The sequence below is a fragment of the Mesoplodon bidens genome (genome assembly GCF_964165515.1).
Source record: "Mesoplodon bidens genome assembly, chromosome: 10".
Lineage (NCBI taxonomy): Eukaryota > Metazoa > Chordata > Mammalia > Artiodactyla > Ziphiidae > Mesoplodon > Mesoplodon bidens.
Genome location: NC_138172.1, coordinates 44,657,792 through 44,672,718, shown reverse-complemented (window position 1 = coordinate 44,672,718; position 14,927 = coordinate 44,657,792). Strand labels below are relative to the sequence as shown.

Sequence of the window (14,927 nt, the reverse complement as noted above, 5' to 3'; positions counted from 1 at the left end):
CCCATCAGGAGTGCTTGATGGAGCCCACATCACCCCATGGAGTGTGTTTTTATCCCTGACCATGGTTCTGAAATCCAGAGAAAAGCAATGTTACTTTCCCCCTGAAGAAAGGTCAAGTTCTAAGATGATTCAGAGGTGAGTTTTAGGCAGACAAGAACAAAAAAACAAAACCAGGGGCCTCTTGGAATATCACTTTTTTTTTTTTTTTTTTTAAGGAAAGAATAGGGCAAAGGACAAAAGGTAGAGGGGTGGTAAGAATAACAACAGACAGACAGACTCTGGGTAAAGTTGTGTGATAGAACCCAAATAGCTAATTGTATTTTTTCCTGACACTCCAGTAAAAGTAAAATAAGGCTCTGCTTAGATACTTGGCAATCCTTGTTTATCATCTCATTTTTAAGCGTGGGTAGGATAAAAAGGTGATGTAAGTTCTGAGTTGTTGACTCAAGCTTCACTATCGGATGACCTGACTGTGGAACTCCAAATGTCAGCACATTTTGTCCTTTCTCCTGGGCTGTTTGGGTTCCCCATAATAGAAAACTCTTCTAAAGGCCTGTTTGGAGGGAGAGTTAGCCAGAACCTGAGGGTTGATGGGGTTAGTGGGCTTGAGGTCTAAACACTGAATATGCTCTGGTTCTCTAAATCCTGCTGTTTTGGGTATGACACCTCCAACCTCAACTGTAACTTGTGCTTTCCAGTCCTCTTCCTGAGTTAGGGAGAGGTAGTCATCCATTAGCAAAGAGTGGGAGAAGGGATTAGGGAGCTACTAATTCTTAAACAACTTTAAACTGTTTTAATCTTTAATCTTTTGATCATCCTTATTTTATACCCACCAACCCAGCTTCCAGCTGTACATGATACCATGAACTCCTGAGCTTTCTGAAGATGCTGCTGTTTAAAATGGTTGATTCTCAATTTCCTCATTGATTTAGGATTAGGCTTTCTTGGTTTGCTAACCCATTAACCCTGGTCCATCAGCTTTTTATGTGTCAAATATGTTGTTGCCATTTTCTTCTCTCCTGTTCTTCCATGCTTATGGATTTGTGCTGGTAGAAGCAGACTTTTTTAAAGCAGTCTGGATCCTAACCTCCTCCTTAACTCTCTCCCTTTGCTGCATTCACTGCTCAGTTAATGGCAACCGCATATTTCCAGTTGCTCAGGCAAAAATTTTAGAATAATCCTAGACTCCTCCCCTCTCTCACCCCACATACACACATCAGCAAATCTTGTGGGCTCTATTTTCAAATACATGCAGGATCTAACGGTTGCTCAAAGCCTCTAGCATTACCACCCTGGTCTATACTACCATCATCTTTTGTCTGGGTGATTCTAATAGGCTACCAATTGGTTTTCTTGTTTCTGCCCTTGCCCCTTTCACTTTATTTTTGTCACTGCAGCTAGAGAGTAAACCCTCTAAACCAGAAGCCAGATAGATGTCCCTCCTTTGTTCAAAACCCCCTAATGACTCTATCTTGCACTGTCTACTTCCTGCTAACTCTCTGACCTCATTTCTAGTAGAAAGACCTCATCTTCTAGTTTTTAATTCGGCTCCAATCACTTTGGCCTCCTCTCTGTACCTTGTGCTCCTACCTCAGGGCCTTTGCATATGCCGTTTCCTTTCCTTAGAATGCTCTTCTAACAAATATTCAAATGGCTGACACCTTCACTTTCTTCAAGTCTTTGTTCAAATGTCACCTTATCAGAAAAGACTTTTCTGACTTATTTGTATGAAGTAGCAATCCCTGCACTCCCTATCCCCTTTACTATGCTTCATTTTTCTCTGGATTAGTTGCGACCCCCTCCCTGTACAATATGTATTTAGTTTCTTAGTGTCAGTTTCCTCCACAGATGTCAGTTCATGATGGCAAGGACTTTGTCTATTTTGTTTATTAGTGTAGCCACAGCACCAAGAACAGGATCTGGCTCACAGGACGCTCACAATATTAGCTAAATGAATGAATATATTAAAAGAAACTGAGGAATAGAGAGCCTAAAAAGTTTAGACCAAGGTCACTCAGCAACAAATAGCAGAACTGGGATTCAAACCAGGTTTGTGTGATGTCAGAGCCTGAGTTATTAATCATTTTATTTGATATTTGGGAAGAATTTTTAATGAGATGTGAAAGTGCTAATTGTATAATGCTATGAAAGAAGTAGATATAAAGATGTAACTCATAGTTAAGCATGATCTTAACTATGTGAAAATGTATAGAGAAAAAGATCCAGAAAGAAAGATATCAAATATAAAGCAGAGAGTTTCTGAGTGCTTTTAAAGTATATTTTAAAACCCTCTTATTGTATAAAATTATGAAATACACAAAGCAGACAGAAACTATAGCAAACCTCCATGTACCCATCACCCCAGCCTCAAGGACCATCAAACCATGGACTAGTCTTGTCCCATCTGCATTCTCCCTTCCATGTTATTTTGAATCAATTCACAGCTGTGATGGTCAATTTTATGTGTCACCTTGGCTAAGCTACAGTCCTCCATTATTCATTAATCTAATGTGATTAAAACCATAATCAGTCATTTTTAAGTAAGGGAGATTACCCTACATAATCTAGGTGAGGCTGCCCTGTGAGTTTCATACTTGCCTCACTAGCCCCAGCAATCACATAATCCAATTTCTTGCAAAAACAATTTCTTATGAAATTGAAATTATATGTATCAATGTATCTCCTATTGGTTCTATTTCTCAGATTAAATCCTGACTGCTGTGCTGCACATACATCATTTCATCTGAAATAGTTTAGCAAGTTTCTAAACAGTAAGGATTCTTGAAAAAAATCCACAATCATTATCTTACCTAAACAAAAATCAACGGCAGTTCATTGATAATATCAAATGTTTAAATTTTGAATTGTCTCATTATTTTATAAAATTTAAAAAGAACTTTTTTTTGGCCACGCCACATGGCATGTGGGATCTTAGTTCCCTGGCCAGAAATCGAACCTGTGCTCCCTGCAGTGGAAGCACAGAGTCTTAACCACTGGACCACCAGGGAAGTCCCTGAAAATGGTTTTGAACTATGAGTTTTTTGCAGCATTTTAGTTATGGAGGGAAAAAAAGTGCTCAACCAGGAAGGATTTTCTCCATGGCTCCAGCAGGGGGTGGTAGTGTCTCATGTTTCAAGAGGAAAGTAACTTGTATCATTTCTCTCCCAGCCTTAATCTCCCAGCCCAGGGCTTACTTAGCACATGATACACTTTTGGTAAATGTATGATGAGTGAATAAATAAATGGGTGAAGGAAATACTTTTTTATACTCTGTGCCAGGTACTAGCTGAGTGCTAAATTTTCTCTTTTAAAAAAATTTACCATGAGGTACCTATTATCCCCATTATACATGAAGAAATCTAAGGGTCAAAGAGATTGAAAGACTTTGTGAAGATCATAGAGGTAGCAAGTAGCAAATCCTTGAGTTACCCCAGATCTATATTTTATTTGTAAATGCCATATAGGACATACAGAAAGTGTATGAATGGTTGAAAAAAGAGAACACCTGTAACTATACCCAGTTATAGAACATCACTGTCACCCTGGAAGTCTTGTTGTTATGGACTGAATGGTTGTGTGCCCCCAATATTCATATGCTGAAAGCATACCCCTAATGTGGTAGTGTTTGGGTATGGGGCCTTTGGGAGGTAATTAGGGTTAGATGAGGTTATAAGGGGGGTCCACTGATCATGACGGGATTAGTGCCCTTATAAAAAGAGAGCGCTCACTCTCCCTTTCTGCATAAGCAAAGAGGAAAAAGGTCAGCGAGAAGGTAGCTGTATACAAACCAGAGAGCTCTCACCAGGACCTGAATTGGCCAGCACCTTGATCCTGGACTTCCCAGCTTCCAGCACAGTGAGAAAATAAATTTCTGTTGTTTAAGCAACCCAGTCTATGGTAGTTTATTATAACAGCCCTAGCCGACTAAGACATCTGTTTATCTCTTTCCAAACACAACCCCTATCTTCCCCCAAATTTAAGAGTAATAATTCCTTGCTTTTCCTTAGAGTTTACCTTCTTTATTTAGTTTTATCTGTTTTTGAACTTTATATAAATGGAATTATTCTATCTATCTACCTACCTACTTAATGACTTGCTTTTTAACCTCAACATTATGTTTCTAAGATCCATCCACATTAAGCATATATTTGTAGTTCTTTCGTTTTTATGCTGTATGGTATTTTCTAGTATGAATATATTACTATTTATTCTTCCATTTTATGGAATGGGCATCTTGGTTGCTGCTAAGAACATTCTTAGGCATGTATCCTAATGTACATTAGAACACACATCTCAAAGATATATACCTTGGCCTGGAATTTCTGGGTTATCTGGTATGCATATCTTCAACATTATTAGACAATAGCACAGGTTCCCAGAGTGGTTGCACTAACTTACATTCCCACCTGCTGTAAGAGAGTTCCATTTTTCTATACTTGCACTTGGTATTGTCAGGCTTTTCTATTTTGCCAGACTAATGGGTTTATTGTGCTATCTTGTTATAGTTTTAATTTGCAATGCCCTTATCTATTTAATGAGATTGAGCACCTTTTTATATTTATTGGACATTTAGATTTCTTCTTTTGTAAAATGTCTTTTCAAGCCTTTTTCCCACTGAGAAAAACTGGATCATCTTCCTTCTTCTCACTGATTTATAGTTCTTTGTACAATTTGGTCCTTTATCCGTTATATATGTTGCAAATACCTTCTTCCACTCTATGGCTTGTCTTTTTACTCTTTTAATGGTGTTTTTTGATGAACAGAAGTTCTTAATCTAATGTAATCAACCATACCCAGTATTCTCTTACGGTTAATGCTTTTTATGTAGTGTTTGAGAAACCCTTCCCTTATTCAAGATCTTAAATTTTTTTCCGCCATTCTATCCTAAAACCTTTGTAGGTTTATCTTTCACACTTACTACCTGGGAATGATTTTTGAAAATGTAAGAGGAAGGGGTTGAATTTCCTTTTTTCTCCATATGGAAATCCAATTGTCCCACAGTTTTCACTAGTGCTGTGATGTGACATCTCTGTCATAAATCATGCAATTGTATGTGAATTGGTATGTTGGACTACAAAATTCTAAAGTCGAACTCCTAAGTGCCACGATACTGTCTTTGTCTGTGAAAGGAAATATGATGGACATAATGCATTTTAGACTTAACTAGAATCTGAACTCACAATCTCCATCTCCAAAAATGCTTCCAGCTGGTGATGCTGGCATGTTATTTTACCTCTGAGCCCATGTTTTTCTTGCATGGTTATTGTAAGGAATAGGCACAATTTGTGACACCTAATCACTTTATCATTACTACATATTTCAAATGTAAGCACTTGCTCTGTTTGGAGCCTTGGGGCTTGGAGTCCTGTAGTTTTATTAATTTTCTATGGCTGTGTTACAAGTGGCCACAAACTTAGTGGCCTACAACAGCACCCATTTCTGACCTTGCAACTCTGGAGTTCAGAAGTATGGGTGGGTTCTCCGCTTAGGGGCTCACAGGCTGAAATGAACATGTCAACTGGGTCAATCTCTTATTTGGAGGCTCTGGGGAGACCTGCTTCCAAGTTCATTTAGGTTGTTGACTGAACCCTGTTCTTTGCAGTTGTAGGACTGAGGTCCCTCTTCCTTGCTGGCTGTCAGCCAGGGGTTGCTCTTAGTTCCTAGGGGCTGCTCTCAGGCCCTTTCTACCTACCTTTCTTCATCTTCAAGTTAGCAATAGTCAAATCCTCCTCATGCTTTGAATATGACTTCCTTTTCTGGAGAAAATACTCTGCCTTTAAAGAGCTCATGTGATACGATTAGGCCTACCTGGATAATCTCTCCATTTTAAGGTCAACTCATTAATATCTGCACATCCCTTGTGCCATGTAATGATGTAATCTCAGGAGTAACACCAGAGAGTGAAGGTGATGGGGACCATCTTAGACTTTTGCCTACCACAGTAGTACCAGATACATTACTTAGCCTGCAGATTTTGAGATGGTCTGTCTGAAAATAATTCTTTGGTATATGTCAGAAAACTCAAAATACTTCATCAGTTCATTCCAAATTCCCAAATCGGCTAGAAATGTTGACTACAACTCATCTTCATGGAGCTTTGACCCTCTTTCCTGCACAGACATATCTTTTTATTTGCAAACTCTTGGTGACTTGGATGCTATTTTATCTGATATCGCTAGAGCTTATTGCCCACCCCTCAGTCATTTATGGAACCATCAATCAACAAATATGTTGAGTACATAATACAGTCATAGTGCTTATCCAAATCTGAGATCACACTTGGCAAGGTTTCAGGCCCATAGTAGGTATTTCTTAAATATCTGTTGAATGAATGTGTGAGTGATAAATTGCCCTTATGTAGCCTACTGTGTATTTTAGAATAAGCCATGTGCACACACAAAGATAAGCAACAATATAAGAATTTATGTAGTTAGTTTTTTTAAAAGTAGTCCAAGAGATAGATCATTGTGTGTGCGTGTGTGCGTGTGTGTGTGTGCACGTGCACATTTGTGTGCAAGGAATGCTTTGTGGAAGAAGTAGAGCTAGGATTGGGCCTTTAGAAATAATGATTATTTGGATGGGTGGGAGGATGACCCACAGTCTAGGTAGGAAGAACTGTGTGAACAAAGGTGCACTTTGGGATGGGAGCAGCCATTCTGGGTGGGAATCAAGATCTGAGTGGCAGGTTGTAGCCTCACAGAAGCTTTGAAATGTCAAAAAAAGTAAAGAAATGTTTGACTCAGTTATCTCAAGGAAACAAAGATTTATTAAAGTGAAGCACTTTGAACTCTCTGGAATAAAGGTGATATTAATGCATGACTTTCTTTTTTTATTTATTTTATTTTTAGTTTAGTTATTTTTTTATTATTAGTTTCTGCTTTATAACAAAGTGAATCAGTCATACATATACATCTGTTCCCACATCCCTTCCCTCTTGCGTCTCCCTCCCTCCCACCCTCCCTATCCCACCCTCCAGGTGGTCACAAAGCACCAAGCTGATCTCCCTGTGCTATGCGGCTGCTTCCCAATATCTATCTACCTTACATTTGGTACTGTATATATGTCCATGCCTCTCTCTCGCTTTGTCACAGCTTACCCTTCCCCCTCCCCATATCCTCAAGTCCATTCTCAAGTAGGTCTGTGTCTTTATTCCTGGTTTACCCCTAGGTTCTTCATGACATTTTTTTTCCTTAAATTCCATATATATGTGTTAGCATACGGTATTTGTCTTTCTCTTTCTGACTTACTTCACTCTGTATGACAGACTCTAGGTCCATCCACCTCATTACAGATAGCTCAATTTTGTTTCTTTTTATGGCTGAGTAATATTCCATTGTATATATGTGCCACATCTTCTTTATCCATTCATCTGATGATGGACACTTAGGTTGTTTCCATCTCCGGGCTATTGTAAATAGAGCTGCAATGAACATTTTGGTACATGTCTCTTTTGGAATTATGGTTTTCTCAGGGTATATGCCTAGTAGTGGGATTGCTGGGTCATATGGTAGTTCTATTTTTAGTTTTTTAAGGAACCTCCATACTGTTCTCCATAGTGGCTGTACCAATTCACATTCCCACCAGCAGTGCAAGTGTTCCCTTTTCTCCACACCCTCTCCAGCATTTATTGTTTCTAGATTTTTTTTTTTTGCATTTTTTTAAATTAGTTTCTGCTTTATAACAAAGTGAATCAGTCATATATATACATCTGTTCGTTTCTAGATTTTTTGATGATGGCCATTCTGACTGGTGTGAGATGATATCTCATTGTAGTTTTGATTTGCATTTCTCTAATGATTAATGATATTGAGCATTCTTTCATGCGTTTGTTGGCAGTCTGTATATCTTCTTTGGAGAAATGCCTATTTAAGTCTTCTGCCCATTTTTGGATTGGGTTGTTTGTTTTTTTGCTATTGAGCTGCATGAGCTGCTTATAAATTTTGGAGATTAATCCTTTGTCAGTTGCTTCATTTGCAAATATTTTCTCCCATTCGGAGGGTTGTCTTTTGGTCTTGTTTATGGTTTCCTTTGCTGTGCAAAAGCTTTTAAGTTTCATTAGGTCCCATGTGTTTATTTTTGTCTTTATTTCCATTTCTCTAGGAGGTGGGTCAAAAAGGATCTTGCTGTGATTTATGTCATAGAGTGTTCTGCCTATGTTTTCCTCTAAGAGTTTGATAGTTTCTGGCCTTACATTTAGGTCTTTAATCCATTTTGAGCTTACTTTTGTGTATGGTGTTAGGGAGTGATCTAATCTCATACTTTTACATGTCCCTATCCAGTTTTCCCAGCACCACTTATTGAAGAGACTGTCCTTTCTCCACTGTACATTCCTGCCTCCTTTATCAAAGATAAGGTGACCATATGTCCGTGGGTTTAACTCTGGGCTTTCTATCCTGTTCCACTGATCTATCTTTCTGTTTTTTGCCAGTACCACACTGTCTTGATTACTGTATCTTTGTAGTATAGTCTGAAGTCAGGGAGCCTGATTCCTCCAGCTCCGTTTTTCGTTCTCAAGATTGCTTTGGCTATTCGGGGTCTTTTGTTTTTCCAAACAAATTTTGAAATTTTTTGTTCTAGTTCTGTGAAAAATGCCAGTGGTAGTTTGAATCTGTAGATTGCTTTGGGCAGTAGAGTCATTTTCACAATATTGATTCTTCCAATCCAGGAACATGGTATATTGCTCCATCTATTTGTATCATGTTTAATTTCTTTCATCAGTGTCTTATAATTTTCTGCATACAGGTCTTTTGTCTCCTTAGGTAGGTTTATTCCTAGATATTTTATTCTTTTTGTTGCAATGGTAAATGGGAGTGTTTTCTTGATTTCACTTTCAGATTTTTCATCATTGGTGTACAGGAATGCCAGAGATTTCTGTGCATTAATTTTGTATCCTGCTACTTTACCAAATTCATTGATTAGCTCTAGTAGTTTTCTGGTAGCATCTTTAGGATTCTCTATGTATAGTATCATGTCATCTTAATGCATGACTTTCTTAATGCACTAGGAACGTTTCCTTAAGAAAATTTTTTTAGTTTTTAAAGCTTCCTTTCATAAATGCCACCTTGGGTTCTTAGGAGAAAGAGTACCATATGCAAGGTAACAAACACACACACTGCAAGTCACAATAAAATAAGAGTCTTTTATTCTGTATTCAGTGAACAAACTATAATCTGAAAGAATGTTTATTTTTAATTTGTAGCCATTGGACTTGCTAGAGTTCTTTCCCATCCCACTTTGGAGTTAAATGTCCCCACAGCTTCCTTTTCTTTTCCCAAAGTCAAGAACTGTGGCTACTATGCAGAGGCCTACCATCCAGGAAAGTACTGATAATTGGTAAGCAAATCATAGAAGAGGATGTCTTGTGACAGCATCAGGTGTACCTGTCGGAATGGTGGGTGAAATGCATACGGTGCTAACGATGGAAAGCCAACCGTAAGCAAAAGCCTAGCAAAGGTAGAATGATCTGGAATATGATAGCCTTGCTAGGAATAAACGTTTTACAGGGGGACACAGCAATGGGAAGGGGAGGCAAGGAGGATGATCCACACACAGGTGGCGATCTAATGACCAGAGCCCTGAGAGGGAATCCCACTTCAGGAACGGCCTGTAGTTTTCTGGTAGACATTCTGCGTGTCTCTGTCCTTCAGGTTCTGCCTACATGACAGAAGCTTGGCTGGGGCCACTGTCCTTGGGGTAAAGGAGGCTTTTCCCCCAGATACAGTGTTCTCCCAGTCTGAGGGAGCTCAATGTTTTGGGGGTTGTTAAGGAAAGTCTTAGTTAAGGACCAATGAGAGGAAGCCATAAAATGAGATATCTGACGGGGCCAGATGCTTACTAGACACCTGCCAGCTTCCAAACCCGCTGGGAGAAATACAGCATTTTTGAAGGAGGGAAAATGCAAACTGAGCCCTGAGGTCAATTCTTCAACGTTAAACTGGCATATTCTTCAACATTAAACTGTCATATTCTCAACTTACTCTTCCTCTGGGGCACTTGGATGAAAGAGCCTGACCTTGATGGCCTGTCTCTCCTCTGTTCCCCAATAGGTCAGCTAGTGGGTGGTGGGGTCTCTGGCGGAGCAATGTACACAGAACAGTTGAGAGACTCCCCAAGAGGTGCTTTGGCATAAATCAGTATCTGAGAGGCACACAGGCATTGGACTTTAGCTGTGTTTCCTGAAGATGGACATTTTGCTTGCATTGTTTGGTGCCCCCCAGGCTGGTTATGGGCAGCCCTCAGGCTCCAGGAGCCACATTGTGAGGCTCACTCAGAGTCCACTGTGTTGTCCAAGGCATGCTGGGAGCGCCTCTGATTCCTGGATGACACACACAGGTACACAAGATATGTCAGACACAGCAAGGCCACTGCTGTGAAGAAGGCGAGGGTGCCCATAAAGGCAGACGGCTTGATGGGCAGGCGAATCAGGGGGCTTTCGGCTGGGATCTGGTTGGTCAGGCTGAGCATGTAGCCAAGAGACCAGGTTATGCTGCTGTTCCCCACCTGTGGAGTAGAGGAGACGGCTCAGTTCTCAGGGCTGGGCTTGAGGCATGGATTACATCCCCAGGGCACACCATGGTCACCCTCCTGAGACACCCCCAGGAAACTGTGGCCTAAGGAGGTCAAAGGACTTGCCTAATTTCAGACACTGCAGAGACTGGGCTAGAACCCAGGTCACTGTGACCACAAAGGCTCGAGGGCCCAATCTGCTACATTGCAGAGAAAACAGCCAGAAGAACTAATCCTCACAGCCTCGTCACAGCCAAGCGTGAAGAGGGCACAGTTAATAACAGTGAAAGTTTTTCTGTCATTGGGTACAGAAGTGTCTATAGCTAAAGAAAGAGGGTGATGCATGTTTTACTGAACCCAGGACCAGTTTCTAAGAAAAGATGGTCAGGGGACTTCCCTGGTGGTCCAGCGATTAAGGCTCCACACTGAATGCAGGCGGCCCAGGTTCAGTCCCTGGTCAGGGGACTAGATCCTGCATGCAGCAACTAAGAGCCCGCGTGCCACAACTAAAGAAAAGATCCCACATGCCAAAACCAAAAAAAGATCCCGCATGTCGTAACTAAAGATCCCGCACACTGCAACTAAGATCCCGCACACAGCAATGAAGTCCCGTGTGCCGCAATTAAGACCTGGTGCAGCCAAATAAATATCAAAAACAAACAAACAAACAAACAAAAACATAGGGCTTCCCTGGTGGCGCAGTGGTTGAGAGTCCGCCTGCCAATGCAGGGGACACGGGTTCGTGCCCCGGTCCGGGAAGATCCCACATGCCGTGGAGTGGCTAGGCCCGTGAGCCATGGCTGCTGAGCCTGCGCGTCCGGAGCCTGTGCTCCACAACGGGAAAGGCCACAACAGTGAGAGGCCCACGTACCACAAAAAAAAATAATAATAAAATTAAAAAAAAGAAAAGAAGGTCAGTTTAAGTGGGAAGCAGACTTCGTCAGTTTCATCTGGTAGTTCCATCAATTTTTGTTCACATGTTTTTTGGCTATTTTATTAGATGTATAAATGTTTCAAATTTGCAATCTTCTATCCTCTCTATCTCAAATGATGCTCTTTATCTTAGACTATTTTGTCAGATATTAAAAAGCTACACCAATTTTCTTTTGTGTAGTATTTGCCTGATAGTTAAAAAAATTTTTTTTAACTTTCAAACTTTCCATGTCCTTTGCAAATGAACAAAACAGAAACAGACTCACAGACATAGAGAAGAGATTTGTGGTTGCCAAGGGAGAGGGAGGTGGGGGAGGGATGGAGTGGGAGTTTGGGATTAGCAGATGAAAACTATTATATATAGGATGGATGAACAACAAGGTCCTACTGTATAGTACAGGGAACTATATTCAATATCCTGTGATACACCATAATGGAAACAAATACGAAAGAGAATATATATATGTATAACAATCATTTTGCTGTACAGCAGAAATTAACACATTGTATATCAACTATACTTCAATAAAATTTTTTAAAAACCCAAAAAACGTTCCATGTCCTTAAAGATTGTTTCTCTTATAAACAACATATACTTCATTTTAAAAAGTCCAATCTGACAGTGCCTTTTAACTGGTAGGTTTAGTCCATTTATGATTATTGTGATTATTGATATATTTGGACTGCTTTCTAATACCTTAGTTTTAAATTTTCAATAAGTGCTATTTCCCTATGTTTATTTTTTTCCTTTCTTGCCTTAAAAAGGATATAAATATGTTCCACTTTACAAGATGAGCATTTTAGGCCACTCTTATGTCTCTGTATCCTATGACCCTCAACCATACCCCCATCACATTGGATATTAGCTATAGTAGAATTCTGGGTTGTTATAAATGGATTCTTCTCTTTTACTTTTCTTTGGTGTTAGTTTTCTTTTTTCTTTTTTAATATAAATTTTAAGCCACAACATCATTTATTCTTACTTCCTATATTTTTATACATCTGGATTTATTTCTCTTCTTATTTGATCACTTCCTCCAAAAATATTTTGGATATAAATCTTTGCATGGCAAATCTTCTGAAGTCTATTTATACCCTCACATTTGAATACTAATTTGACTGAGTATTAAATTCTTTATAAATAAAGGAAAGGAACTTGAAACCTAGAATTCTGTATCCCCCCAAATTGGTATATAATGGAAAGTCATTCCCCATTCTCATAATGTACTTTCCTGGTAATTAGATTAATTAGAAACAAAGCTTGGAGAGTACATGTCACCAACAGTCCTTAAACATCTCCAGACATCCTTAATTTTTATAGATGACTCAGTTTTATCTATGTAAAAGTAAACAGTCACAGGCCTAATGCTGGATATTGCTTGCTTTAATCTAATTATTGCCGAAGCTAACATCGAACAGACTGACTCCAGACATACTTCAGGCTTTACATCTGCTAATCCTGAAATGAGAAAACCCTCCCAGAATCTGGGGAACAGAGTGCTGGATGAAAATATCAACAAGGCTGAGTCCTGAAAGCAAGGTACAGAGGCCCCTCACCAAATAGTCACCTGGTAAGAGCTGTCATTCCAGCATTGGACCATTCTGGACACTTGAGAGTGAATACAGTGACCTCAGACTCATTCTAAGATCAAATTCTTATTTAATGCTGCTTATTTAATCCCTATTCTCTGAAGCATAGATCTCACTCTGACATTTGTGTAAAATGGAGAGCAATAAGTTACTATTCTCTTAACAAAATTGTTACATTTGAAGCTTCTTGTCAGGATGAAAAGTCTCTGTTCTTTAACATATTTATGTATTCACTCAACAACATTTACTAAGCACCTTCCATGTTCTCGGCCCTGTGCTGAATGCTAGGAATATGAGGATGATAAAACAAGTGCTGCCGCCACGGAGCTCAGAGTCCACGGTTCTTGGCATCCAATCCTTAACTCATGTGGAAGGTTTCTGATGACCACTTCCTCTGAATTCTCCATCATCTCATCTCATAAGCTCACCAGGGATCAAGTCTCGTTGGCTCCATTTAGCAAGTTAAATCCCCAACTCCCACTTATCTTCTACATTTCGTTCACACACATACACACAAGCATCTATTTTGAGAGAAAGAGGAGGAAACAGTTTGTGCTTTGACTTACCTCTTTTTTAAAATGTATTTGGGGCCAGGTCTTCTCGGTGAATTTGTATCCATTTACAAGCAAGTGGTAGATATAGTGGGCTGAGAAGCAGTAGGAGCGAGCGTACTCCTCATCAAACCGGGGGAGCAGCAGTGGAAGCTGAAGGCAGGTTCAAAACAGGGAGGAGGCAGGTTTTAAAACACACATTTCAGGGACTTCCCTGGTGGCGCAGTGGTTAAGAATCCGCCTGCCAATGCAGGGGACATGGGTTCGAGCCCTGGTCCGGGAAGATCCCACATGCTGTGAAGCAACTAAGCCCCTGTGCCACAACTATTGAGCCTGCGCTCTAGATCCCGTGAGCCGCAACTACTGAGTCCATGTGCCACAGTTACTGAAGCCCACGCGCCTAGAGCCCTGCTCCACAACAAGAGAAGCCACCGCAATGAGAAGCCTGCACACCGCAACGAAGAGTAGCCCCCGCTCTCTGCAACTAGAGAAAGCCTGCACGCAGGAATGAAGACCCAACGCAGCCAAAAAAAAAAAAAAAAAAAATTTCAGAACAGCTTAGGTCAGCCGTCATATTTTAAAGAATCTTATCACCCAGAATTTAATAATTAAAATTACTATAAAATAATACAATGATAAAAATATCCCTGTTTTATGTTCATTTGTTTTATTTTTGAGATTCCACATATACGTGATAACATACAGTATTTGTCTTCCTCCATCTGACTTATTTCACTAAGCATAATACCCTCCAGGTCCACTCATGTTGTTGCAAATGGCAATATTTCATTCTTCTTTATGGCCGAGTGATATTCCATTGTACATATACACCATATCTCCTATATTTCCAAAAAAAAATCCCTATACAACATCACAGAAGAATTAAGTTTATAGAGTGCTTATGACGTGCCAAACACTGTTATAACCATTGTGCCCATGGTTAGAACATTAATCCACAACGCAGCTATGAGGTGGGGTCCCTTACTATCCCCATCTTAGGGATATGGTGAAAGGAGGACAGCATAAAAGTCAAATTCAGAATATACACACACATGCACACAAATGGAATCTACTCTGCTGTACTGTTTCGTACCAATATGGATCCTTTCTCTTTAAATACTGACCTTACCCCAATTCTGTGAGCAGAAATTCCAGGTCCTTGAGTTGAAGGTGTGCAGGGAAAAGCTACCCGAAAGGTTGAAAGCACTGGCTGTGTAGTAGAATCCTGCAAAAGCCTGTAAGGAAGTCGTGCAGAAGGAAATCAGTTCTCAGAATGGGATATAATATGGAGGTTTCAGGGTACTGAATAAGAAAGTGGGAAACAGCTCAGCAGAGGAAAAACAGAAA

The 14,927-nt window shown here is 39.9% G+C and overlaps 2 protein-coding genes across 2 annotated transcripts in view; one reads left to right on the top strand and one right to left on the bottom strand.

The window, feature by feature from the left end:
- The window catches only part of LOC308623932 (uncharacterized protein), a 438,061-nt gene that overhangs the window by 16,781 nt on the left and 406,353 nt on the right, over positions 1-14,927 (top strand). The window lies entirely within an intron of this gene.
- The window catches only part of ENTPD3 (ectonucleoside triphosphate diphosphohydrolase 3), a 31,914-nt gene continuing 27,185 nt past the window's right edge, over positions 10,199-14,927 (bottom strand). The window contains exons 9-11 of the mRNA XM_081246799.1: positions 14,705-14,815; positions 13,596-13,733; positions 10,199-10,500 (exon numbers count right to left, since the gene is read on the bottom strand). Coding sequence (XP_081102925.1) covers positions 10,264-10,500; positions 13,596-13,733; positions 14,705-14,815 — 486 coding nt within the window. The 3' untranslated portion in view covers positions 10,199-10,263. The remainder of the gene's footprint in view (positions 10,501-13,595; positions 13,734-14,704; positions 14,816-14,927) is intronic.